This window comes from Salvia splendens, chromosome 20 (genome assembly GCF_004379255.2).
Source record: "Salvia splendens isolate huo1 chromosome 20, SspV2, whole genome shotgun sequence".
In the NCBI taxonomy this organism is placed as follows: domain Eukaryota; kingdom Viridiplantae; phylum Streptophyta; class Magnoliopsida; order Lamiales; family Lamiaceae; genus Salvia; species Salvia splendens.
The window spans coordinates 21,361,067-21,386,646 of record NC_056051.1 but is presented as its reverse complement, the minus strand read 5'-3'; the positions used below and the strand labels follow the sequence as shown (position 1 = coordinate 21,386,646).

At 39.3% G+C, this 25,580-nt stretch overlaps 3 protein-coding genes and 1 pseudogene across 4 annotated transcripts; 3 read left to right on the top strand and 1 right to left on the bottom strand.

The window, feature by feature from the left end:
• The first annotated feature begins 1,266 nt into the window (after window positions 1–1,266).
• LOC121782820 lies at window positions 1,267–7,266 on the top strand (annotated as a pseudogene).
• Window positions 7,267–7,329: 63 nt separating this feature from the next.
• Window positions 7,330–9,658, bottom strand: LOC121782821 (probable protein phosphatase 2C 57). 2 transcript variants are annotated; one of them, XM_042180781.1, is made up of 4 exons: window positions 9,180–9,658; window positions 8,533–8,742; window positions 8,186–8,397; window positions 7,330–8,099 (listed from the first exon to the last, which is right to left on the bottom strand). In XM_042180781.1, the coding sequence occupies exons 1-4, from the start codon at window positions 9,357–9,359 to the stop codon at window positions 7,535–7,537; spliced, it is 1,167 nt and encodes a 388-aa protein (XP_042036715.1). In that variant the 5' UTR covers window positions 9,360–9,658; the 3' UTR covers window positions 7,330–7,534. The 2 variants fall into 2 exon arrangements, with proteins under 2 accessions (XP_042036715.1, XP_042036716.1); XM_042180782.1 differs by having other exon boundaries at window positions 8,533–8,739; window positions 9,180–9,657.
• A 5,919-nt stretch (window positions 9,659–15,577) lies between these two features.
• LOC121781241 lies at window positions 15,578–16,301 on the top strand. Its single transcript, XM_042178966.1, has 2 exons — window positions 15,578–15,791; window positions 15,879–16,301. The coding sequence occupies exons 1-2, from the start codon at window positions 15,700–15,702 to the stop codon at window positions 16,216–16,218; spliced, it is 432 nt and encodes a 143-aa protein (XP_042034900.1). The 5' UTR covers window positions 15,578–15,699; the 3' UTR covers window positions 16,219–16,301.
• An 8,311-nt stretch (window positions 16,302–24,612) lies between these two features.
• On the top strand, window positions 24,613–25,110 carry LOC121781652 (uncharacterized mitochondrial protein AtMg00810-like). Its single transcript, XM_042179367.1, has one exon. It carries the CDS (start codon window positions 24,613–24,615, stop codon window positions 25,108–25,110), a length of 498 nt encoding a protein of 165 aa, XP_042035301.1.
• Window positions 25,111–25,580: the final 470 nt, after the last annotated feature.

The window sequence follows — 25,580 nt, the reverse complement described above, 5'->3', positions numbered from 1 at the left end:
TATCACAAATTTTGTTCTCTGTTTCCCACAGACGGCGCCAGTGATGGATCCGCGAATTTCTGATGTTAGTAATTGCTGGTAGAGAATGAAAACTACAACACAAAGAATTTACGTGGTTCGATTTACTGAAGTAAATCTACGTCCACGGGAAGAAGGGAGGGCAAGATTGTATTGCTTGATCTGTTTTCTACAGCTTACAAATACAAACTTGCTATTTGCTATTTTATCTCTAGAGAGCTTCTAACCCTTGTCTATCTGATCTTAGTTCTATTTATACATTGAACTAAGATCGTGGCTTACATCATCACTCTAGGTCGTGGATGTAGTGTAGGTCATGGCCTCAGATCGTGGCCTGAGTTGACACCACTAAATAGATCGTGGGTGCATTGGAAGTTGTGGAGGCCTTTCACGAGTCCACTAACTTCTAGTTCGGTCGAATACTGAGACCGAACTGCTTTGGTCTCAGATCAGCTTTTACCGATCTGAGAGTAGAGCTTGATGCCGACCTGAGGGCAGAGCTTGATTGGTCGGCTTTTACCGAGCTGCAGGCTGAGGCCGAACTCTTTGGTTGTGCCGACCTGAACTCTTGGCCGAACTCTTTGGTTGTGCCGAATTGAACTCTTTCTTGGGCTAGCTGAGCTGTCACTGCTTTTGGGCTTGTTTAGTACGTACCCCATCATTGGCTAAAATATTTTTTGAAAAAATGGAATATGAACATTAAGCTTTTTAATATCTAAAAATCATTTGTATTGTAAATACGTACAGTTGGCCTTGAAAATCATGCATGGAACTTTTTCTGATCTTCTAATCCCCAACTAATAAATTAGATTTGCTGCATTGTCCCAAAAATCGTTGGGGAAAATTAATTTCTATTGAATTTATTATCAGTAAATTATTTTCAACTGAATTAGCTCGATCTCTAACGTCAAAATTCCTCCATTAGCCTATATCATGGCAAGACAAATAGGCCAATTAAATTTTTTTCCGTGGTGTTTAGTGAGTTAAATGAAGATAAAATAAAGTAAGAAAAAAATATAAAGTAGGACAGAGTTTTAGAAAAAATAGAGTAAGATTAAAAGTTTTGTTTGTAGTCATAAAAGAAAATGATTTAAGTAACTTGGAACAATCCAAAATAATGTAATACAGCAATTTAGAACTGAGGGGTAGTATATTTTCATGCTCCATAACCAAAGCTACCTATAAAAATGAGTGCATGTTTCATATCTGTCTTAGTCTCATCATCTCTTGCATGGAAGCTCTCTGATTTCTTGCAAATTTTCGCGGTGGCTGTCTGTTTAAACCAAGAGTGATGGAAGGCGGCGACATATTCAGAGTTAACAGCGCGCGTTTAAGCAGCTCGAGCGTATGGAGGAACACGGGAATGGATGTTTTCTCAAAGTCTTCTGCAGAAGTTGATGATGAAGAGGCACTAAAATGGGCTGCTCTTGAGAAGCTGCCAACAAATCTCCGTATAACGAGAGGGATACTCGCAGAGGATGAAGGGAAATCGAGGGAGGTTGATGTAAAGAATCTTGGACTAGTGGAAAGGAAGAATCTTGTGGAGAGGTTGTTGCATATTGCAGAGGAAGGGAATGAGAAGTTCTTGCTCAAGCTCAAGAAAAGAATTCAGAGGTGAATCCTTGAAGTATATGTTGATTCAATGAATGTGAAATGCAGTTTTGAATGTTGGTCTTTTGGGATTGGTTTAGGGTTGGTCTTGATCTTCCTACCATTGAAGTTCGGTACGAGCATTTGAGCGTAGATGCAGAGGCGTATGTAGGTGGGAGAGCTTTGCCTACAGTGTTCAACTTCATTGCTAATATCTTGGAGGTGATTGATTCAGTAATACTAATATTATGCTGAAATAAATGATCTGTTTTTAAATAGGGAGTGCTTATTTTGCTTGATTTCGTGTAGGAATTTTTTAGTAGTTTTCGTGTTCTTCCAAGTCGAAAGAAGCCTTTGCCTATTCTTCATGATGTTAGTGGAATTATCAAACCTGGAAGGTAATGAACTGATGATTTTAAGGCCAATGTTTCAATTTTCTGTGATTGAGTTTAGTGGTCTTGTTTCGCAGAATGACACTACTTTTAGGGCCACCGAGCTCTGGAAAAACGATGTTGCTTCTGGCTTTGGCAGGAAAGCTTGATCCGGAGCTGAAAGTAGGCCAGCAACACAAGTCCAATTTACAAGTTTTGCTTATTTTTTACAACATAACTTTTGAATTTTGATCGTAACTGTCTGAAAGGTATCTGGATTGGTGACATACAACGGGCATGGGATGAACGAGTTCGTGCCACAAAGGACGTCTGCGTACATCAGCCAGCACGATTTGCATATAGGGGAGATGACAGTTAGAGAAACACTGGCTTTCTCCGCGAGATGCCAAGGAGTTGGAGCGCGTCTAGGTGTGGAACAATTTCATTCCCACATATAAAATGTAGAAGGATTAGTTTGACGAAATTGATGAAAATGTTGTTTGTCTGAAAATTCAGAAATGCTTGCTGAGCTTTCGAGAAGGGAGAAGGAAGCAAACATCAAGCCAGATCCTGATCTTGATGTATTCATGAAGGTACTAATGAAACTCGAGACAAACGTTGTGATACGATGATAGTTGCTTATAAAGTTTGGTTTTTTTATTGCACAGGCATGTTCAATTCCTGGGCAGGAAGAAAGTGTGGTGACAGATTACATCATCAAGGTAAGATATAAGGTCCAAAAATTTTCACTATTTTGTATAGTTGTGTCAAAGATGCAGCTGTGACAGTAACTTTATATACTCAATGACAGATTTTGGGGCTTGAGGTCTGTGCTGACACTTTGGTTGGAGACGAAATGGTTCGTGGGATTTCGGGAGGGCAGAGAAAGAGACTAACAACAGGTAAATCTTTACTATATAAAAAAAAGATTTGTTGTACAATTTGAGGCCAAGTTTTATATCCAAATGAAAATTGGATTTTAGGGGAAATGCTGGTTGGACCAGCTAGAGCCTTGTTCATGGATGAGATATCGACTGGTTTGGACAGTTCAACGACGTTCCAGATTGTGAACTCAATCAGGCAAACAATTCACATTCTTCAAGGGACCGGTGTGATCTCACTGCTGCAGCCTGCCCCAGAGACGTACGACTTATTTGATGACATAATCCTCCTATCAGATGGACAGATTGGGTATCAAGGCCCACGCGAGAACGTGTTGGAATTCTTCGAGCACATGGGATTCAGATGCCCTGAGAGGAAAGGAGTAGCAGATTTCCTTCAAGAAGTACATATGCCATTTGTATCTGTTATCTACCAACTTTTTTTATTTGAGAATATGCCAACTGAGCCTTGTTTTTCTGCGTAAAATTAGGTGACATCGAAGAAGGATCAATTGCAGTACTGGGTGCACAAGGACGAACCTTACAGCTATGTGTCCGTGAAGGAATTCTCTGAAGCGTTTCAGTCTTTCCACGTCGGGATAAAGCTTGGTGATGAGCTTGCTGTTCCTTTCAACAAGGCAAAGAGCCACCCCACTGCTCTCACCAGTGATAGATATGGAGTCAGCAAGAAGATGCTTCTCAAAGCCTGTTTTGACCGAGAATTCTTGCTCATGAAACGCAATTCTTTCGTCTACATATTCAAGCTGACACAGGTACGATAAGCTGCCATCTATGCATAAAGATTTTCAGTCTCAATCACAGCTCTAATTTCTCAAATGTGTGTCAATGTAGATTATCATGGTGGTTGTCATTTCAACGACACTATTTCTAAAGACGGAGATGCCTAAGAAAAACGTGACAGACGGTGGGATATACATGGGAGCTCTGTTCTTTGCTCTTTTGACAAACATGTTCAATGGATTCTCAGATCTGGCAATGAGTATAATGAAGCTTCCCGTGTTCTTCAAGCAACAAGACCTTCTGTTCTTCTCTCCGTGGGAGTATTCTCTGCCAGCATGGATACTCAAGATCCCAATCACACTTGTTGAGGCTGCTATATGGGTTGTTTTGACATATTTCACAAGTGGATATGATTCTGATGTGGAAAGGTAATAACTAATACTGCATATCTAGTAAGTTCTATACATTGAGTTGCTAATCTTCTAGTTTGTTTGAATACAGATTCTTCAGGCAATTGCTGGTGCTGTTTTGCATAAGTCAGATGGCTTCTGCACTGTTTCGTTTGATGGGAGCGCTGGGAAGAAACATCATCGTTGCCAACACATTTGGATCATGCGCGTTGCTCACAGTTCTCGTCCTAGGTGGTTTCATTATATCTCGAGGTAGACATTGATTTAAGAGATATTATATCCATGATCCACAGCTTGTAACACAAAGGTGCTGCTTTTTATCAGAAAATATCAAGAAATGGTGGATATGGGGCTACTGGTTTTCGCCGTTGATGTATGGACAGAACGCCATCGCTGTGAACGAGTTTCTTGGAACGAGTTGGAGCCATGTAAGTAGTGTGTCTATGTTTCTTGGACTAATACTGGTTAGATAACGAATGAAATAGCTGACATCAAGCGCGTGCAGATTCCTCCTGGCTCGACAGAATCTGTTGGGCTGTCGGTTCTCAAGTCGCGGGGGATCTTCATAGAAGCGCGTTGATACTGGATAGGCGTAGGCGCTCTCATTGGATATACGTTCCTCTTCAACTTGCTCTGTGTCGTAGCTCTCACTTACCTCAACCGTGAGCTCTCGTTCCCGGATCATGTTTTACTCGTTTACTCGAAAAACTGAATAGATATATAATTTGATGCAGCATTAGGAAAGCAACAAGCAGCTCTATCAGAGGAGACATTAGCAGAGAGGAATGCTATCAAAAGAGGCCAACCTACAGAAAATCAAGATTTTGGTAAAAATGCAGCAAGAGAAAAGCAGGCTGTTTCATCAAGACACAATAGGAAGAGAGGAATGATTCTCCCTTTCCAACCTTTCTCAATGACATTTGATGATATCCGGTACGCAGTAGAGATGCCACCGGAGATCAGAGTTGAAGACAAGCGCCTAGAGCTTCTCAAGGGCGTGAGTGGCGCGTTTAGACCAGGAGTTTTGACAGCGCTTATGGGCGTGAGCGGGGCAGGAAAGACGACGCTGATGGATGTATTGGAGGGAAGGAAGACCGGGGGCTACATAGAAGGGACGATCAAGATATCTGGATACCCGAAGAAGCAGGAAACGTTTGCACGCATAGCAGGATACTGTGAGCAGACAGACATACACTCACCTCATCTCACAGTCTATGAGTCCCTTCAATTCTCTGCTTGGCTCCGTCTGCCTCCTGACGTCGATGCTGCAACACGAAAGGTGCCTTACGTAATTTTATTGAACTTACATTCTCCCCAAAAGGGGTAGAAAATGAAGCAATGAGTTTGTTTGTGTGTGCAGATGTTCATTGATGAAGTGATGGAGCTAGTTGAGCTCACCCCCTTGAGGGACTCCCTCGTAGGACTGCCAGGTATCAACGGGCTCTTGACTGAGCAGAGGAAGAGGCTCACCATTGCTGTGGAGCTCGTGGCCAATCCGTCCATTATATTTATGGACGAGCCAACATCAGGGCTCGATGCAAGAGCAGCTGCAATCGTGATGAGAACAGTCAGGAACACGGTGGACACAGGCAGGACGGTCATCTGCACCATCCACCAGCCGAGCATAGACATCTTCGAAGCCTTCGATGAGGTATGCACCAGCATCACCCACTCATTCTTCCCTCCCTCCCTCCCTCCCTCATCCAACTCAACTTCTGCCATATTCTGCAGCTGCTGCTTCTCAAACGAGGCGGGGAAGAGATCTACGTAGGCCCACTAGGCCGCCACTCGTCTCACCTAATCAAATACTTCGAGGGGATCCAAGGAGTCAGCAGCATCAAAGACGGATACAATCCAGCTACATGGATGCTTGACATCACTGCACCAGCACAAGAAGCAGCTCTTGGTGTTGATTTCACTCAAATATACAGAAACTCTGATCTCTACATGTAATGATTAATTCAACAACATCACAACAATGCACAGCACTACTCTAACCAAATGCTTGAGCTAAACATTACTCTTACCAAATGCAGGAGAAACAAAGCACTAATCAAGGAACTGAGCATGCCAGCCCCGGGCTCAAGAGACATGCACTTCCCAAACCGATACTCTAAGTGGTTCTGGACCCAATGCATGGCCTGCCTATGGAAGCAACACTGGTCTTACTAGCGGAATCCGCCCTACACTGCCGTGAGGCTGCTGTTCACCACCTTCATGGCAGTCTTGTTCGGTGCCATATTCTGGGACCTCGGCTCCAAAAGGCAAGCAACCAAACACAAACACAAACACACCCTCCATCACTCTTGAACATATTAATAAAAAAGTGTGTATCCATCTGTGCAGGGAAAGGCAGCAGGACATCTTCAACGCGATGGGATCCATGTACACCGCTGTGCTATTCCTAGGCATCCAGAACGCCACAACCGTGCAGCCAGTCGTTGCAGTCGAGAGAACTGTATCCTACCGAGAGAGAGCAGCAGGGATGTACTCTGCCTTGCCATACGCCTTCGGACAGGTACCTAGTTTCATCAAAACTATCACTGTTATTCCTATCAACTTTCTTTCATTCATAACAACTATGATTGTTTGTGCTGCAGGCTGTGGTGGAGCTCCCGCACCTGCTGCTGCAGACGCTGATATACGGCGTGATAGTGTACGCGATGATTGGGTTCGAGTGGACCGTGGCAAAATTCTTCTGGTACCTTTTCTTCATGTACTTCACCTTGCTCTACTTCACTCTCTACGGGATGATGGCAGTGGCCGTCACGCCCAACCACAACATCGCTGCCATCGTCTCCTCCGGCTTCTACGGCATTTGGAACATATTCTCCGGATTCATCATCCCTAAGACGGTGAGAGAATCGACACACACACAATAACTAGCACCGGAAATGTTAACTTTGTCTAACATCGTTTTTTTCCTTTCAGAGGATGCCGGTATGGTGGAGGTGGTACTACTACGTCTGCCCGATCTCGTGGTCACTCTACGGATTGGTTGCTTCGCAGTTCGGAGACGTCGAAGCTGTGCTCGACACCGACGAAACGGTCGGAGATTTTGTGATGACTTACTTTGATTTCAAGCATGATTTTGTGGGATATGTGGCTGTTATCATTGTCGGAATAGGCGTACTGTTTGGCTTTATTTTTGCCTTCTCAATTAGGGCGTTTAATTTCCAAAAGAGGTGAAAAACAGAGGAACAAGTTTGTTTGGCTTCATTTTTGTATTCTAAAAGAGGTGAAAAAAGCGAGGAAGCTGATTGTTTGGCTTCATTTTTGTCTACACTAAATCAAGAAAGTAACAAAGGAAAGGGATGATTAATAAATCTTGGTCCTAGCTTAATTTAGTAGTTCAAAATGAGAAAGAAAACAAGGAAAAGGAAAGTGGAAAAAGGGAAAGCTAATGTCAGTTGCCGCATATGTTACAGTTGGAAACTACATCCTCTCTTAACAACAACCAAGCAAGAATAATAAAGAAAAAGATGAAGTGAGGAAGATGCCACAACCATCTCATCTCTAATCTTCAAATATCTAAGTCATCCAAGAAGCTCTGCAACTCCTTCAAACCTTCAGCAGAGATGCTCCGATGCACTCTTCCGCGAGGGACCATCAAATTGGGCGGTGGCTCGGGCTGGAAGCAAACCACGACCACCGATAAATTATCTCCACTCTTTCTCTTCAAAGCCTCGTCCACAAGATCCTTGCTGCACATCAAGGGGTCATTGTGCTCCTGGAGTCTTCTACGAGTAAAATCCACAGCGTTTTGGCTCAGAAACACGTCCCACATGCCATCACACCCGATGATGAGAAACTCGTCTTCTTCAGTGAGCCTCGTGGTCATGAGTTCAGGCTCTGCTGTAAGTGGTCCGCCATCGTCACCTTTCAGTCCTTCCATGTGCCAGTCGCCCAACGCACGAGCAACATTCAGCTGCCCGTTGAGATAGCCGTCGTATACATAACCTCCCGAGGCTTCTATACGACGCCTCTCCCTCAAGCAAACAGGTTTATGATCTCTCGACATCTCTATCGCTTTACCCCTGCGACAGAGTACTGCTCTGCAGTCACCAGCATTCGCCACCACCAGTGACCTACATTGAGACAAGCAGAAAACATTCCATTAATAGCATTTCTCATTTGTTCACAACAATGAATCATCCACAACTAAGATACCAACCTCCCAATCACCAGAGCTGCCAAAGCAGTGGTGCCTGAAGCAAGATCTGCATCCGTGGAGCAAGCTTCTGCAAAAGCAGCATCCGTCTGTAAAAATGCCGACGACAGTACCCTCTCAATGTCCAGCGGAAAATCTCCATCCTCGACAATGAACCTTGGCAAATTATAGCACGCAAAGTCAGCAGCATGTTTCCCTCCATGTCCATCAAAAACCTGACCAATACAGAAAATATTTCATTACATACTAGCCATCAATTTTGGTTACCTCCCCAAACAAGATTCTTCACCACATCCAAGAATAGCTACAATTCCACATGCCGAAAGTAAGAAATAAAAAGAGTTACTAACCCCATAGAAGGCACTGGGACTCTCACTAGAGCCGCTTAAACCATAGTCATTCATCATGTTGTCCGCACAAACATATACATCTTCCATGTTCGAGCGAGAGCCAACATCCGCCCATGCTCCCGAACGGAGAAGAGGCACATATTCAGCATCACTATCATCTAGGTTAAGTCTTGGTTCAAACGAAATTTCTGATGCCCTGCTTCTCACCTGCTACCATTCCAGTCAAAATCCAATTGAGAAATCAAATGTAATGAAAGCTGAACCAATTACTCAAGAATTGCAGTAAACAATAAACCAACAGAGAGTACATGAAACATAAGACTTAAGCTAAACCGATAAAAGATTAAAATGTTATGTTCAAATCTAGTTCAAGCAGCCAATTGCTGAGTTAAATTCCCAATCGAATCCGGGAGATGAAAGAAAATAGAGACAACATACAATTGTAAGTCACTAGCACAACGAAATTTACCCACAATCACTTCAAAACCTTACTATTCCCTCTTTATGGATTACATTTTATCGAACAATCTAACCAATCAGATTCAGATTTAATGACTTGTACATTGATGAGATATTGAAAATCCCTAACAATTTCCCCAATTGCCCCAACTCTAAGCTGAAAATAGACGAATTTCAAGTGCAATTACCAAAGAGGGATGGCGAACAAGGGACTTAGCGCTCAACGGCGGCGTGCCGCCAGAGTCCAGGCAGTGTCGGTAGGCTTCTCGGCCGGCTATAGAGTTCGGAATCGGCGGGCGGCCGTCTCCGGAGCTGCAGTTTTCTCTGTCGCCATCAGCATTGTTGACAACTATTCTACTGCCTTCCATTACAAATTCCAACCATTACTCCTCCGATTGAAAGTTTCGAGCTTTAGATTGGGGAATCCAATGAAGCGGGAAATCAGGCGGTGAATCTTGAAAGATGTTTCAATTGGGGGCTAGGGTTTTGCAGCGAGAATGAATAGTTAAATGCAGGTATTGTGCGAATACAGAAAGAAGAGATCTGAGATAGGAGAGAGAAAGACGTTGAATTTGGCGTTTGGAATCGGATTTGAGAAATACTGCCGCTGCGAAAATGATGCTTCGAATCAAGGCTACGGTGTCGTTTTGCCCTTTTTTTTTGGAGATCGACGTGTGCATTTTACAAGTGCCACACGTTTTATATTTCAACGCTCTCGAGGTGTCAAATGTTTATTTATTGTTTCTAATTTTTAGACACGCTTTCGATTTAATTGTGTCAATGTTTATTTGACGTTTCTCCTTTTGTTTTTTTAGTTTATTTCATGATATTTAGTTAATGGAGCTTTCGTTTTTATTTATAAGAGCAATCACTTTTGTTTACAGAATAAACTCATAACAATACTGGCTTTTAACGTATAAAACTAATCACTAATTATATTGATTTATTATACTTCATCCGTCCACAAAAAATAGGACACGTTGTGAATATCACGGGTTTTAATGTGAAATTGGTAAAGTAAGAGAGAAAGGAAAAAAGTAAGAGAGAAGTAGTACTAGTGGAATGTGAGGTCCATATTATTAGTAAGAGATGAGGGAAAAAAGTAAGAAAGAAGTTGTTGAAAACTTTCTTTTTTAAATGTGCTCTATTTTTCATGAAAACTAAAAATGACAAATATACTCTATTTTTCGTGGACGGAGGGAGAAATAAAAAAGGATATTGGCCCCTAATATCATTGAACTTTCAAAAAGTTGGATTTCCCCACGAACTTTTAACTTGACAAATAATATCATGAACTTTACTCTGAGTTTGTTAATTCACACTCACGAAAAAATTCTAGCTATATTAATAGATTGAAGAACAATTTTGGAAGGTGTATTTCAAGAAAAACTATCCTCAAAGATTGAAGAACTTGAATCTCTCGAAGTTGTTGTCGAGAAATTACGAAAAAAATATGTATCATAATATTATTTGTCGTAGCTTTTTCGACGATGGAAAATAACAAACTCGGGTAAAGTTCGTGTTATTATTTTCCAATTTTAAAGTTTGTGGGAGAAACCTAACTTTTTAAAAGTTCCACGATATTAGAGGCAAATATTAACTTTTAGTTAAAGCTGAGCATAGCTTGCATTATTTTTGTTCATTAATCATATTATAAAATAATATTGGTCACTAAAACTATGATTTGGTTTAATTTAGATATATTCCATGAATTTGAAAATTGTTATAAAAAATAAAAAAAAATTTATATCTCTTGTGTTATTTTTCACGACGGTTAATAACCATATCCGATTAACATGCATAATTTTTTCTTATCTTACTTGATACAACTAAATCATTAATGTTTCACGGTTGTGCAGATAAATAATTTTTCATTGAAAATATATTATTTCGATTGGGTGGGAAAATAACACAATAAATGTAACATTAGTGATATTTTAAATCAATTATAAAATTGGTGTGAAATACTAAAATTAGGCCAAAATATATGGTTTTAGAAACCATATCCATTATGGAGATGAAGCATGCGAGCATATAAGAAAGTGGCTAGATACATAAAATACATCTATATTAATACGAACTGAATAATGATTAGTTAAAATAAGTAATGAAAAGATCCCATTCCTAGCCAATCATTAGTTAAAACATAAGAAAAGACTAAGAAACGGTAAAAGAAAACAAAAATAATGAATGATATCCGAGTAAGCTACCAAACCAAACAGCACCGCGTTTCAGTTGTTGCTGCAAATATTTTAGTTAATCATTTCTAATTATTCAAATGAGCTCCAATATATATACATAATTAATCAAAGAGAAGAAGGAAGAAGAAGAAGAATCAGGCAATGGTGGATGGCGATGTCGAAGCCGCGAAAAAGGAGCAGACTCGGCACCTGGAGAAAGAGGCGTTCCAGCTGGCCAACTACTACTTCGTGTTCCAAGGCGTCATCTTCACCGCATTCTACCACGCGCCCTCGCACCTCAAGTGCGGCCACAGGTGGGTCCCCATGACCCTGTCGGCCCTCGCTGGCGTCCTCAACTCCTGCGCGCTTCTCAGGATCGCTCTTCGCTACAAGGCATCCTTGGATGATGCGGATACCGGAGCTGGCCACGACACCATTGCCGTCATGTGCCAGAGGTCGTGGAGGTGCTTCTATGTCGTCGCCTGCATGGCGTTTGTCGTCGCCTTTCTCGGGGTCACGCTCGCCGGCTGCTGGGTCGTCTCTTGTTCCACCGATACCTTCTCACCGCCTACTGACTAGAAGATCTTTTCGTTTATAACTTCATTGTTGAATTATTGACCATGCGACGCATCTCAGTTGGTCAGGCGCTTTAGAGTGATGTGTGTGTGAGACTTGATTATTATAGAGGGGGTTTGTTTGATATGTATTCATGCACTTGTTTATTAGTAGTAAAGAAAAGAATATCATATGTGTATTTTGTACATCTTTCAATACATGGAGTATATATAACATGAAGTTGTTGTTAATTTTCTTACATAATGTAATACTAATAAAATGCAATTTGGAAAAATGGATTTATTTTGATGTAATATAATAAACTAATGCACGTAGTGTTTCAAATCTGGTCTTTTGTTTCTTGTGGAAATGAATAAACATGGTGAAATCAATAATTTTGTTACTATAATGTTGAATTTTTTTTATTCATAGATTAATAAAAGTTTTTCACTTCATATTAATTGTTCATGATGTGAATTATATTTGAGGTCTGAGGAGGGCATTACTGTGAAAATAATTGGTTTACTAATTGTTTGAGAAAATATCAAGTTGGATCAGACCCATAATAAAAGAGGAAGACTTGGAAATGGTAAAAGAAGCATATATTTCAAAATTAAAAGGAGTGGAAGTATTGCACGTTTCACGCATATACTTAACTGCACTAACAAGCAACTGTCAATATTTATTTATTCATGATATTTAAGTGGTCGCTTTTTATAATGTATCACTTTCATTTTCTATATATTCTTTTTAGTTTTCTTTAGTTTCAATTTATATATAATATTTTTACTTCTATATTATTATCAAATTAGGCTATAGTATTATTTTGTTTTATAGTTTATTATCATTTCTATTTGATAAAAGTTAATTAAGTATTACACTTGACTTGATAACTTTCTCGATACCCACATCATCGGAAATAGTTTAGGGAGGAATCGATTTCCTTTTTACCAAGATTTAGAAAAATAAAACAAAATACACGATATTTTGGCAAAATTTGTACTCGATTTATTCTTTTCAATTTTGAATTTGAGTACATGTCAGCCGGTTTTAGCTAAATCTTTTGCATTCAACTCCATTCATTTCGAGGACTAGAATGTCGAATTCCATGTAAAGAAAATGATCACTAGCAATAATATAAATTTCATATTTCAGGGGGAAATCGAGGTATATTTTTTTTATTGTTTTACTCTCTCTGTCTCATAAATATGTGCACTTTCCATTTTCGTCCATCCCATAAAAAAATATGCATTCCATTTTTGAAAAGTTATATCAATTTAATAATGTAGATCTCATTATCTACTAACACTACTTTAACTATCATTCTCCTTATCTTTCTTACTTTACCATATAATTCTTCTCTCTCTCTTACTTTACCAATTTTATCTTAATTATCGTGTTATACCCATTGTCCATATTTTTATGGGACGGAGAAAGTATATTCTACATTGATTAAAGAATAGTGGTTTTTTTAATAGCAGAAAATGAATAGAGCTATTCAAAATGGCCCTGCACATTGATTAAAGAGGGTTCTTTATAAAAAGAGTGGACTATATAAATGGTACCTAATCTTTCACTTTCGCACATAAATGTTACTTGATCTTTATTTTATATCATTTTTGGTATCTATAAATCACATTTTTTGTACCTGATGCAATTTTCACCCAAAAATGCCCTCTAAACAAATACATTTTCTCATTTGTGTCATAGAGGATATTTTGGGCATACACAATAATAGTACCAAAAGTGATAATTATAATATCTTTTCTCATTCTCCTCACTCTTTATACAATTATTATCGATCAATATTAATATTATTATTTTGATGTTACAAATTAATAATTAAATTTTTTATATAATTCAAATATACTTAATTAAAATTAAAGTTATAATTATATTTAACTATTATTATAATAATATTACTTTTATAATACTAAAAACTAGTATTAATTAATAAATAATTATAGTATAATTATTTTAATTATAGTAAATTATATAATTATTATATAATAATAACTATTATTATTATTATTTTATATTAAATTAATAACTAATCAATATAGTCTTAATAAAAATTTAAATTGTGAATTATATTCATAAAGATATAAACAATTGAACATTTTTAGTTAAGTGTTTCAACCTTAAAATGATGAGTATAAAATAATTTAATTAAAAATATTTAATTAGTTTAAATAATTAATTTAATTAGGTGTTTTGTTCTTGATTTATATTATAAACGCAATTAGATGTATGTATAAAACATTAAAAGATTTAAGAAAAAGAAGAGAAGAAAAAAGAGGAAACATAAACTAAGGAGGAAAAAGATAGAAGAAATGAAGATAAAATACTAAAAAGAAAGAAGAAAATGAAGAAAAAAGAAAGAAGAACAAAAGAAATAAGAAAGGAAGAAATTTAATTGAAATTTCCAAAAATATCCTCCATAATAAAAAAATCACTTGTTTGGTACATAAGATTATTTTTGTAGTTATTTTTGTCACGTGGTACCAAAAACGATATAAAATAAAGATCAGATATCATTTATGTGTGAAAGTAAAAGATCAGGTACCATTTACATAGTTCACTCTTATGAAAAAATGAATATTGCTATATAAAGAGCCCTAAAATACAAGTTTGGTTCTTTTTTATTTTTTTGGAAATGAAAGCAGGTAAAGTTCGAACTTATTTTTTTAAAAGACTACATTAATTAAAGATTATAGTCTCTTTGGATAGTAGAAAATAAATAACCGAAGAAAGATGAATAATACTACTTCTGTCCTATTAAATATAAAATACTTTGCTTTTAGTATGTGATTTTCAGATTCCGGATAATGTTGTTTTGTAAATTAATAAAAAAAATTGTTTTGTTTCTATTTCAGAAAATATCTTATTTTTAATAGAATAACTCAAAAAAAATATTTTAGTTTTAATAGAATAAATTAAAAAGATAAAACTTTTTATTTTTAATCAAATAGAGAGAATAATGGAAAAGAAAATATAGATGAACTTTCCTCCAAATTTATTGGAAGAATTGAGGAGTTAAGGAATACGTGGAAAGGGAGTTAGGTGGGAAAAGAGAAGATAACATGAAATGTCAAAATCTAGGTGATAGATGAGCGGTCAAATAAATGTTACTAGTAAAAATAAAATAAAAATATTACTCTAATATCTTATAATCTTATTTAAGTGTAAAAGCAGAATTGAAACCGCTTTATAAGTCTCATATGTCATTCTTTTATCATTAATTGATTTTAGAACGAAATCTTATACACTCTCTTTTCTACTTTAAGTGACCCATTTCTAATTCGACACGAGTTTGTATATAGTGTTGTTTTATGATTAAAGTGGGGAAAATACAGTAAGAGAGAGGAAAAAATAGAAAAAATAATATTTCTATATATAAAAATGTGTCATTTAGAGTATGACATCTTATAAAAAAATGTGACACTTAGTGAGATTATATTTCTATTATGGGAGCCAAATTTTATTGATTGAGTAGTATATTTGGACTAACATTAATGACTGGAACATTAGCAAATGAAACACTAAAAATTTCTATCAATTTATAAAGTCCATACAACACAACAACACGATTGTTGCATTTTGCACGCTAGGACTACTACGATTAAACATACAAATACTGAATACACCTTTGATTGGTAGAAGTTTGAATGGATTGATTATAGAACATGACAAAAACTAGTTTTGTTTTAGTTTAATCTATTTTGGCACCTCAAATTTGTAAACATGTACTACACCAAATAAGCTTCTAACAAGTACAATTCGGCACAAATTCAATGCACTTTTCTTATAAATCAAATACTATTTTTAATTTATTTCAAACAGTATTGTTATACGGCAAGCAAACTGCTACAGAAAGATCTTCCTTTCCCAGCAAACGTAAATTGACCATCTCTCTATAAAGGAGAGCGAAATCACAAACAGTTGGAGTGCAATTCAACAAAACAGAGCAACAATGGTTACCTCAAGCTACTGCTCCCTCAATTTCCCCCCTCCTTCCACCACATCACCTTCTCCCCCAATCTCAGCGGCGCCGCAGCTTTCATGGTGAGTAACGCTACCGGATTCCGATCTGTTTACATACATAGATCACTAATCAATTATCCAATTTCTGATCGAATTGTTTTCACGCAGCTCTCCGACTCTCAAGGATCGATTGTGGAGGAGTCGATGCGTCCTTGGCTTAACGTGCGCCATAATCGGCCTCGACGGCGGCGATTTCGCGGTGGTTGGGGATCAGGAGAGAGCTATGGCGATGGATATGCAATCATCCGCGATCGCCGTCGGGGCTCCGAGATGGAGCGACAAGAGAGCTTGCTTGCCGTGGCAGCTCAATTCGCTTGAAACGATCGTGCCGGAGAATCTGCCGCGGCCGTCGGCGAAGCGTCGGTGGGAGGCCACTGGCTTCTCGGAGACGGCTCCGGCTGTGAGGGTTGCGGTGAAATCTGGCGCGAAGGGTTGTTTCACTATGTGATTGATTAACCATGGGTAGAAAATGATGTATACTGTAAATATCTTAAGTTGGGAGGAAAATATATCGTATTACCAATTTGATAATTACTCCCTCCGTTAGTGGTAGTTACTTTTCATTTGAACACGAGTTTTAAAAAATACAAATAATATTGAATTAGAAAAGTTAGTAGAATATATGATCCATTTTATTATATTGATTTTATAATAGAATATGGGAATTGAGTTAATGAAATATGAGACATATTTATTATTTATGGTAAAAATTGAAATGTGACATTTATTATGAGACTAACTGAAATAATAAAATGTGATTATTATTGCGAGACGGATGAAGTATTTTAATTAAGTACTATCTTTTTTATGATTAGGTGATGTGAAGTTTTACTGGGTTTATAAAAAATGAGAAAAATAACATGATTGAAAAAATGAATTAACCAATTAGCCCGCCGAGCGTTCCGTCCCGCCGAGACTTCTCGCCACGCGCCAGCGCGACGTGGCGAGCTCCGGCGCCATGCGTGACGCCCACTCGCCGGCCCGCGAGTGGGCGTCGTCACGATGTCGCAATAAATCATTTTTTTAAAAAAAATTGAATTAAAATTTTTTTAAAAAAATGAAAAACGGTATCATTACCGTTAATATTACCGTTTTTTCTTTTTTTATTACTTTTTATTTTTTTACTTTATAAATACTCTTAATTCATCCTCATTTCACACACAAATACACATCTATTCTTCCTAAATCATCTCCATTTCCTCTCCAATTTTCATCTAACCCTCATCACAAAATGTCCGGCGACGGAAACTCTGGCAGTGGCCGTGGCGGCTCCGGCGGGTTTGACATCAACGCGTTCGGCGACTGGGGGCATGTACAATGTCCTGGGTGGTGGTTCCGGTTCGTCGACGCCGGGCACCCAGGGTTCGTCGACACCGGGGGTACCAACCACCCCATTTTGATGTTGATGCATACGCCCGTCCCTCCGCCCCGAGGTATTCGCAGGGATTATCCCAGATTCGGGAGGATTAATCCGTTGAACCCACTCCGGAAGAAGGCCGAGACGGTGGAGGAGGCCGAAGCGGTGGAAGCTCCAAGGCAGAGGCGGACGAGGAGGATCTAGGCCGGTATCCGTACAACCCCAAAGAAACACTGTCGGTGTACAACACCTGGATCAGCGTCTCGTATGATCCCATCGTCGGGAATCAACAATCCCGGAAGTGCTTATGGGAAAAGGTCACCGAGGCCTACCACGAGATGAAGACGAAGGGGTCCCGCCGCCGCACATTAAGATGCTCCGCGCTCACTTTGATCGAGTCGATAGAGAGGTCAAAATATTCTGTGTCATCTACAAGAGTGAAGCGGCTCATTACCAAAGCGGAGCCACGGGAGCCGACATTCTGAGGTCGGCTTTGCGAGTCTACTTCGACGACACCGCCAAATAATTCAAACATGTCGATGTTTGGGAGGTCGTCAAAGACGAGGAAAGGTGGGCCGGCGGTGTCTGGTCTAGCTCGGGCCCGACCTCGAAGCGCAAGAAGCACACGACGGGTGGCCAATACTCGTCTAGTGAGGGCGGTTCGGGCAACACTAGGGGTGGCACGGTACGGTATACCGCACTCAAAATGTCATACCGCATACCGTACCGCAAATTGCGGTATGAGAAAATATCATACCTATACCTTACCGAATTTTTCGGTATACCTCATTGCGGTATACAGTAAAATTCAGTATGATTATTTTCGATACCGTTATCATACCGTCTATGCGATATACCGTACTTTTACATTATACCGAAATAAGGTATAGCATATCGAGTAAATAAGGTATGACATACCGTAATACTTGTGTTTCATACCAAAAAAATTCTATTATAGCCAAATATTTAAAATAAAATTTCACTTATTTCAATAATTTCCAAAAGATTAAAACTACACTATAATCAAATCTATACAGTGGACTTGATTTGCATCTTTGCATATGAATGTTTGGGGTTGGGGGCGGTTGAACTAAAATATGAAAGTATGATTAGGGATGTTAACATATTAACTATTTTTTATATAAATTTTAAATACAACATATATATCAAATTTTTAGCAAATATCGTAAATGCGGTATATTGCGGTATAGGAAAATCTATACCTTTACCGTACCGATATCTATCGGTACGGTATCATACCGTACCGCAACTTGCGGTATACCGCAAATTTGGTATTTTCGATATTTTTTTGGTACGATAAGTGCGGTATTTCGGTATTACGGTATATTTTGTCAGCCCTAGGCAGCGCCGCACAAGAGTTTGCCTCGCAGGAGGTTGAGGCACGACAGACGATGCCGGGGGGTCCTCTCGTGGGCGCCGTCAACCGCAAGAGAGAAATGCGGCGAAGGCGGCTAGAGGGGGGAGGGGCCGAGCCGAATCAAGCCAGGAGGGCTCGGGCTCGGGGGCACCGTCGAACTCCCTAATGTCCATGTACATGACTGCCACAATGGCGGACACTTCCCGCATGACGCCTCCCCAATACCAAGCCTATCTTGCCGGAATTGAGTTTATGGTAAGACAACTTGGTATTCCGCCTCCAGGTGGCTTTAGTGTACCTCCACCGCCTTCGGGGATGATTCGACGGCGGAGTAGTTTTTTTTATATTTTCTATAAAATTGTATTTTAAATTATGTAATTTTTATTTTTTAGTATTTTAATTATGTATTTTTTTTATTTTTTTTTATTTTAAGTTGTATTTTTATTTTACGTTGTAATTTTATTTTATTTAATGAAGTGTGTTTTTATTAATTGAATTTGGTTGGAAATAAAAATAAAAAATGAAATTGAATGAATAGTAATCTAAGAGACGGTTAAGGGACGAATAAGAGATGGAGGGTTGCAGGTTCCGTCTCTTAATTAAGAGATGGAGTAAAAAAATACAGTGGGGCCTATGAATAGTAATTTAAGGGACGATTAAGTGAGAGAGAGCGTTGCATATGGCCTAAGCATCCACGATTAGTAGTAGAGTGCAGTACATCCAGTACAAGAAACGTGACAAAATCACAAAATTAGAAAGGGTCATGGGCCTTCAGTACAAGAAGCCCATTAGAAAATTGGGCCCATTATGGACTCCGACACAGCTAATATTATCTACCCATTTCAACAATAAATAATAAGTACCCCGGACCCCCCCCCCCCAAACTATTCATATATTTACAAAAATAAACTGTTAAAACATAACTACTACTAATTTTTATTGAGAAGGTTAAAAATTAATCATATCACTCCGAGAATACTCGCGGTTGTGATCGATAGTAAAAACCATAAAATACATGATAAAATAGTAAATGTTGGTATTTCTAATTTTACATACTCTCTACGTTCACTCTGAGTTGAGCATTTTCGATTTAATCTGATATTTTATACAGTTTTTTTTTGTGTTGAGTGGAAAGTAAACAAAATATAAATATGGATGTTTTCAATTTTTTTTAAAAAAAGTGTTAAATAGAGTGAAACATACAAAAACGGGAAATATGTCATTTAAAATGAGACAGAGAGATATATTACTAATAAATATAAGTACTTCAATTTTTCACGAAATTTGCCACAATTTTTTATGTTGTTCGTCCACACAAACATTGTAGATATGTATTTATAGTAATAAGGTTCATATAATTCATCGTACTTATCACATATTTTAAGTACGACTCTTATTCTAGTCACATAAGATCAATTATTTAAAAATATTGGTATTGTCTTGTGAGCAGGAAGAGTCGACTTAACTTTCAGAATATAAATTTGGACAATTCGGACTTTCACAAGTTACTAGTAGTACTAAATGTATGAAAATAAGTGAGCAAAATTACATAGTACTAATAAAAGTTTATAATAATTTGAGGATCGTCAATTATAATAATTGGAGATATAGTCGTGTAGGAGTCCCGACTAGACTACACACATCTTGGTCAAGTATATATCACACACTTTTCTTGTTTCCTTAATAATGACAATATAAATTTTGGTCAACTTAGGCATATATAAGTATGTAAACATATCATACATTTATGTATAATTACGTATCATATACATTAATTTCCATATATAGTTCTGAGCTAATATCCATTTTCATGTAAATTACTTAGGAATCTTAGACGTACGTGTCAGCGCAATAAGGAAGGAGGGGCCATGCTGGACCTGTCAATCACAATGTATAATAGTTCAAATTTACAATAATGTTTAACCTAAAAATTTATATTATCAATTTCCCTAGTAGTATAATCTTAAAATGAAACTGGGTACAGAAAAGTAACTTAGTCATACGTGATACAATCCAACAACAAATACTACAAAAAATTGAGTGCACGAAAATGAAATTGAATTGCATAAATGAAATGCAAATAAGAAGCTGCGAAATCGCAAATTAATAGCCGACTCGATGAATCATCTTTCCGCAATACGAGATATTCCCCGACAATGCTCTCGGATTTGGAGTGTAGTCTCCAAAGAAAAAACAACTTCATCTCTGGTGTAGCAACTGTTGGAGAAGATCACGGAAGATCACGAGATATGCTCCAAATCACACGAGAGATATGCTAGAATATATCTTACCAAACATAGGAGATATCAATCATTGTAATTAATGAATGTTTTCCTTGTATAACCTATCCTTGTACTATATAGTGGTTCCTAATGTATAATGACAATAATCAGTGAATAATAACAAGCCCTTTACCGATCAAAGACTTCGTTTGACATGGCATCAGAGCCAGAAAAACGACTACGGCTCAAAGAATTCTCATCATAGCCGCGATACCAATCCCAACCTTCCTTAGCCAAGAACCAGAATAACCAATCCTGTAACAAAAAATGTCAGATACAAAGGACAATAAAATAGATCCAGAACAACCAGCAAAATTGAAGAATAACAAGAATGTCACGGTGGCATTCAAGCTCAACGGAAAGAACTACCCATTGTGGTCGAGACTTATGAAAGTCAAGATAGGAGGCTCGCCTATTCACACATCCGGAAAGAACCCCCAGAACCGGGAAGCAAGGGATACGATGATTGGGAAGAGGATGATTTGGTAGTGTTATCGTGGATCGTCGATAATATTGAGAATGAAATTATCGCCGATTTCGCCCATCATCAAACATCAAAGCCGTTGTGGGACAGTCTGGCCGTAACTTTCGAAAACAAGGCCGAAAAATATCTCATCTACGACCTGGAGGAGAAAATAATCACGATCAAACAAGGAAACATGGACTTGGAAACGTATTACCAAAGGATCCACGGACTGTGGATCAATGTCGACCGCTGCCAAAAGCAGCCGATTACTTGCTGTGACAAAGGAGTCAACCAATACCGAACCCATTCGAACAAGAAGAGATTGTTCAAATTTCTGGCTGGATTGCATCTCGAATATGATTCGATCAAATGGGATATCCTCAAGGAGGATCCCTACCCATCAGTTAAAGTGGCCTACGGGTGGGTGAAGAGGCAGGCGGCTCGACGTCAAATCATGCCACTGGCATCGTCTTTCCCCACCCTTGAGACCGCCGGCGGCAATACCGGAGATACATCATCTAGGGACGGCATCGGGAGTGGATTCACTGCCAAAAGCCAACGCTCATCATACCGGAATGGAGGAACACCACGCCCAGCAGCCACTGCCAGCCAACCGGGGAGCCATCCCGATAAATCCGTCCTATGGTGCACCAACTGCCAGAGACCCAAACACACGTACGAGACGTGTTTCAAACGACTAGGATACCCCAATGGTGGGAGGGGATGCAGAGGATGAAAACGGCGCAACCTCAGGCGAGAATGGCTGTTGGAGTCACCGAGAACGGGCAACCACGAAATTAAAGTGTAAACTGTGGGGGAACAGCCGGAAAAGGACCGACGGTGAACCAGGAGGCTTCAACCGGTGGTGGCAATGTCCGAGGAGCCGGAAACTTTGCAGAACGGGAGGGAGCGGCGCCGGAAAATGGAGGTAACGGGTTTGGTTTTAAACCAAACCCTAGAAACTTGTTGAAATTATATCTGTCTCCCCTGAACTATGAGAAATTAGATTTTCGACCCCATCTTTTACAAAGAAGGCCCTCAAATTGCTGGAAATTAAATATCGACCCCCTTTATATTGGGAATTCTAATATTAGCCTCAATATATGTGAATATGTGACAGAAAACCCATTTGCTCCCTTAGAAAATATTTCTGCTGCATTTCACGTGAATAGAGAGACTAGTATGTCAAAGGGTTGGATTTTTTATTGTGGGGCCACTGATACTATGACACCAGATATGAATTATTTTATTAGCATGAGTAGAATCACTGAAACCTATATTAAAACAACAAGTGGGGAGTTAATTACTGTTGACGGGTCTGGCACTATCGAAATTTCCCCTACACTCCGTCTCCAAAATTGTTTATATGTTCTGACTTTATCTCAGCGATTGATGTCTATCAGTCATGTAACAAAGGAATTAAATAGCACTCTTCTGATGCATCTCAACTTCTGCATTTTACAGGATATTCGGACGAAGAGGATACTTGGGCGTGGCACTGAGAAGTGTGGACTCTACTACGTGGACGAGATAGCTCAACATGGTAGTGCGATGCTGGTTCACGGATCCATGAGACAAGAGATTTGGTTGTGGTACCGAAGACTAGGACACCCTTCTCCTGGTTATTTTAAACTACTTTTTCCGAACCTTTCTGTTCCTACTGATTTCTTTTGTGAAACTTGTGTTTTGGCAAAGAGCCACTGACAATCATTTAAACTCTCAAACACTCGTATGCAATCTATATTCTCCTTAGTACATTCTGATGTGTGGGGTCCCGCACCTTTTGCTGGGGGAAATGGTTTTCGATATTTTGTGATATTTGTTGATGATTGCACTAGGATGACTTGGATCTGTTTTATGAAACATAAGTCTGAGGTTATGGATAAAATTGTTTTATTTTTTAAAATAGTTCAAATCCAATTTCATACCTCAATCAAAACACTTCGATCCGACAATGGAAGGGAATTCATTAACAGCCCCATGACCCAATTCTTCCAAGAAAAAGGAATGGTTCACCAAACTTCATGTGCCTATACACCAGAACAAAATGGGGTGGCCGAACGAAAAAATAGGACAATCCTAGAAATAGCCCGAGCCCTACTGATCGAATCCAAAGTTCCACAACACTTTTGGCCAGAAGCAATAGTCACATCTGTCTACCTCATGAATCGTCTACCAACAAAGATCCTAAATTAAAAAACCCCCCTCGATATTCTATCATCTCTATCCAAAATCCCACCACACCTTAATCTTCAACCCAGAGTCTTTGGTTGCACAGTTTATGTTCACATCGCCAAACACGAAAGAACCAAACTATCCCCATGTGCTACCAAATGTGTCTTTGTCGGGTACGACATTAACCAAAAGGGCTATCGGTGCTATGATCCCCATACCAAAAAAATCACCACCGCCATGAACTGTAACTTCCTAGAAACCGAATTCTTCTACCATACCCACCTTAGTAGTCAGGAGGAGAGTGATCCCGGTAATTCCGTGGACTATCTAAGTTGGGTCGTGCCACTTCTAAACTCTTCGATTGAGGATCTAACAGAACCAGTTGTCACTACCGCCGAGCAGGTCTCACCAAGTGAGTCATCTCATCCACGATCCCCCGATCCTCTTCCACCGACATCCGAGGTAACTACTGAACCGAATCCCCATACAGTTTCTACTGACCTCTCGGTAGATGCAGAATCATCGGAAGAGATCAATACGATTGATAGTGACACTGGGAGATATATTCTGCCCCCTCGGAGCACAAGAGGAGTCCCGCCAAAGAGATATTCCCCCGAAAAGATTGGAAGAAAGAGCAGGTACAGAGTGGCAAATTTTGTGAAAGTGAATCTATCAAAAATGGCAAGAGCATTTGAAGCTGCTCTATATGAAGAAGAAGAGATCCCGCAGTCAGCCGAGGAAGCAATGAAACACAAACACTGGAAGGAGGCTATGCATATTGAAATGAAGGCACTGATGAGAAACAATACTTGGGTCAAAGACAAGTTACCTGAAGGGGTAAGAACTGTCGGGTGTAGATGGGTGTTCATGATAAAGAGGAGGCCAGACGACACGATTGAGAGATATAAAGCCAGACTGGTGGCATAGGGATACACCCAAACCTATGGGGTCGATTATGCGGAGACTTTTTCACTTTTGGCTAAAATTAACACTGTAAGGATGCTATTCTCGATTGCCGCCAACAAGGATCGGCCACTGCATCAATTTGATGTGACGAATGCCTTCCTACATGGAGAATTACCAAAACCAGTTTTTATGGAGGCTCCACCCGGGTTCACTGACGAGTTTCAAGGAGGAGAAGTGTGTAAACTGCAAAAGACTTTATATGGACTGAAACAGAGGTAATGAAGAAGTATGAGTACACGCAGAGTAACTCCGACCACACGCTGTTCATCAAGAAGATGGGAGATCAAATTACATGCTTGATCATATATGTGGATGACATGATTCTTACCGGGGATGACACAGAAGAAATGGCCGAACTAAGGAAGAATCTGTTCAGCGAGTTCGAGATGAAAGATTTGGGACCATTAAAGTATTTCTTGAGAATAGAAGTGCTACGATCGAGGAAGGGAATTTTCATCAATCAGAAGAAGTATGTGCTGGAATTGCTAGCTGAAGCCGGGATGGTAGATTGTAAACCAGCAGACACTCCGATGGTCCAAAATCATGGACTGCAGATGAAGGAAGAAGCGAAGCAGACCGACAGAGGAAGATACCAGCGATTGGTCGGGAAGTTGATTTATCTATCACATACGAGACCAGATATTGCGTATGCTGTAGGGATCCTGAGTCAGTTTATGCACGCAGCCCAAGAAAAGCACTGGGAGACAGTTTTGTGAATTGTGAGATACCTGAAAGGGGCAGTCGAACACGGGCTTCTGTTTGAAAATCATGGGCACCTACAGATACATGGATTTACTGACGCCGATTGGGCCTGCAACTCGAATGATAGGAAGTCCACAGCAGTGTACTTCACCTTTGTAGGAGGTAATCTTGTGACATGGAGAAGCAAGAAACAAAAGGTGGTGGCCCTTTCTAGTGCAGAAGCAGAGTTTCGAGGAATTAAGAGTATAGACTAACAGTATTACTATGGCTGCGGAAGCTTATGAGGGAGTTGGGACTTTCGTCGTCCCAAACATGCAAGTTATTCTGTGATAATAAGGTGGCCATAAGTATCTCGGAGAATCCAGTTCAGCATGACCGAACTAAGCATGTGGAGGTTGATAGACACTTCATAAAAGACAATATTGAGGCGAAAATAGTCAAGATGCCCTGTGTCAAATCCGAGGACCAGCTGGCAGACATATTG

What these genes read in the sequence shown, in the direction of transcription:
- LOC121781652 (XM_042179367.1), top strand. Translation starts at nt 24,613, where the DNA reads ATGAAGAAGTATGAGTACACGCAGAGTAACTCCGACCACACGCTGTTC.
- LOC121782821 (XM_042180781.1), bottom strand. Translation starts at nt 9,359, where the DNA reads ATGGAAGGCAGTAGAATAGTTGTCAACAATGCTGATGGCGACAGAGAA. An exon ending in TTGTTCGCCATCCCTCTTTG is followed by an intron (nt 8,743 to 9,179) that starts GTAATTGCACTT and finishes CTGGAATGGTAG; the next exon opens with CAGGTGAGAAGCAGGGCATC. An exon ending in GCAGCTCTGGTGATTGGGAG is followed by an intron (nt 8,100 to 8,185) that starts GTTGGTATCTTA and finishes GTCTCAATGTAG; the next exon opens with GTCACTGGTGGTGGCGAATG.
- LOC121781241 (XM_042178966.1), top strand. Translation starts at nt 15,700, where the DNA reads ATGGTTACCTCAAGCTACTGCTCCCTCAATTTCCCCCCTCCTTCCACC. An exon ending in GCGGCGCCGCAGCTTTCATG is followed by an intron (nt 15,792 to 15,878) that starts GTGAGTAACGCT and finishes GTTTTCACGCAG; the next exon opens with CTCTCCGACTCTCAAGGATC.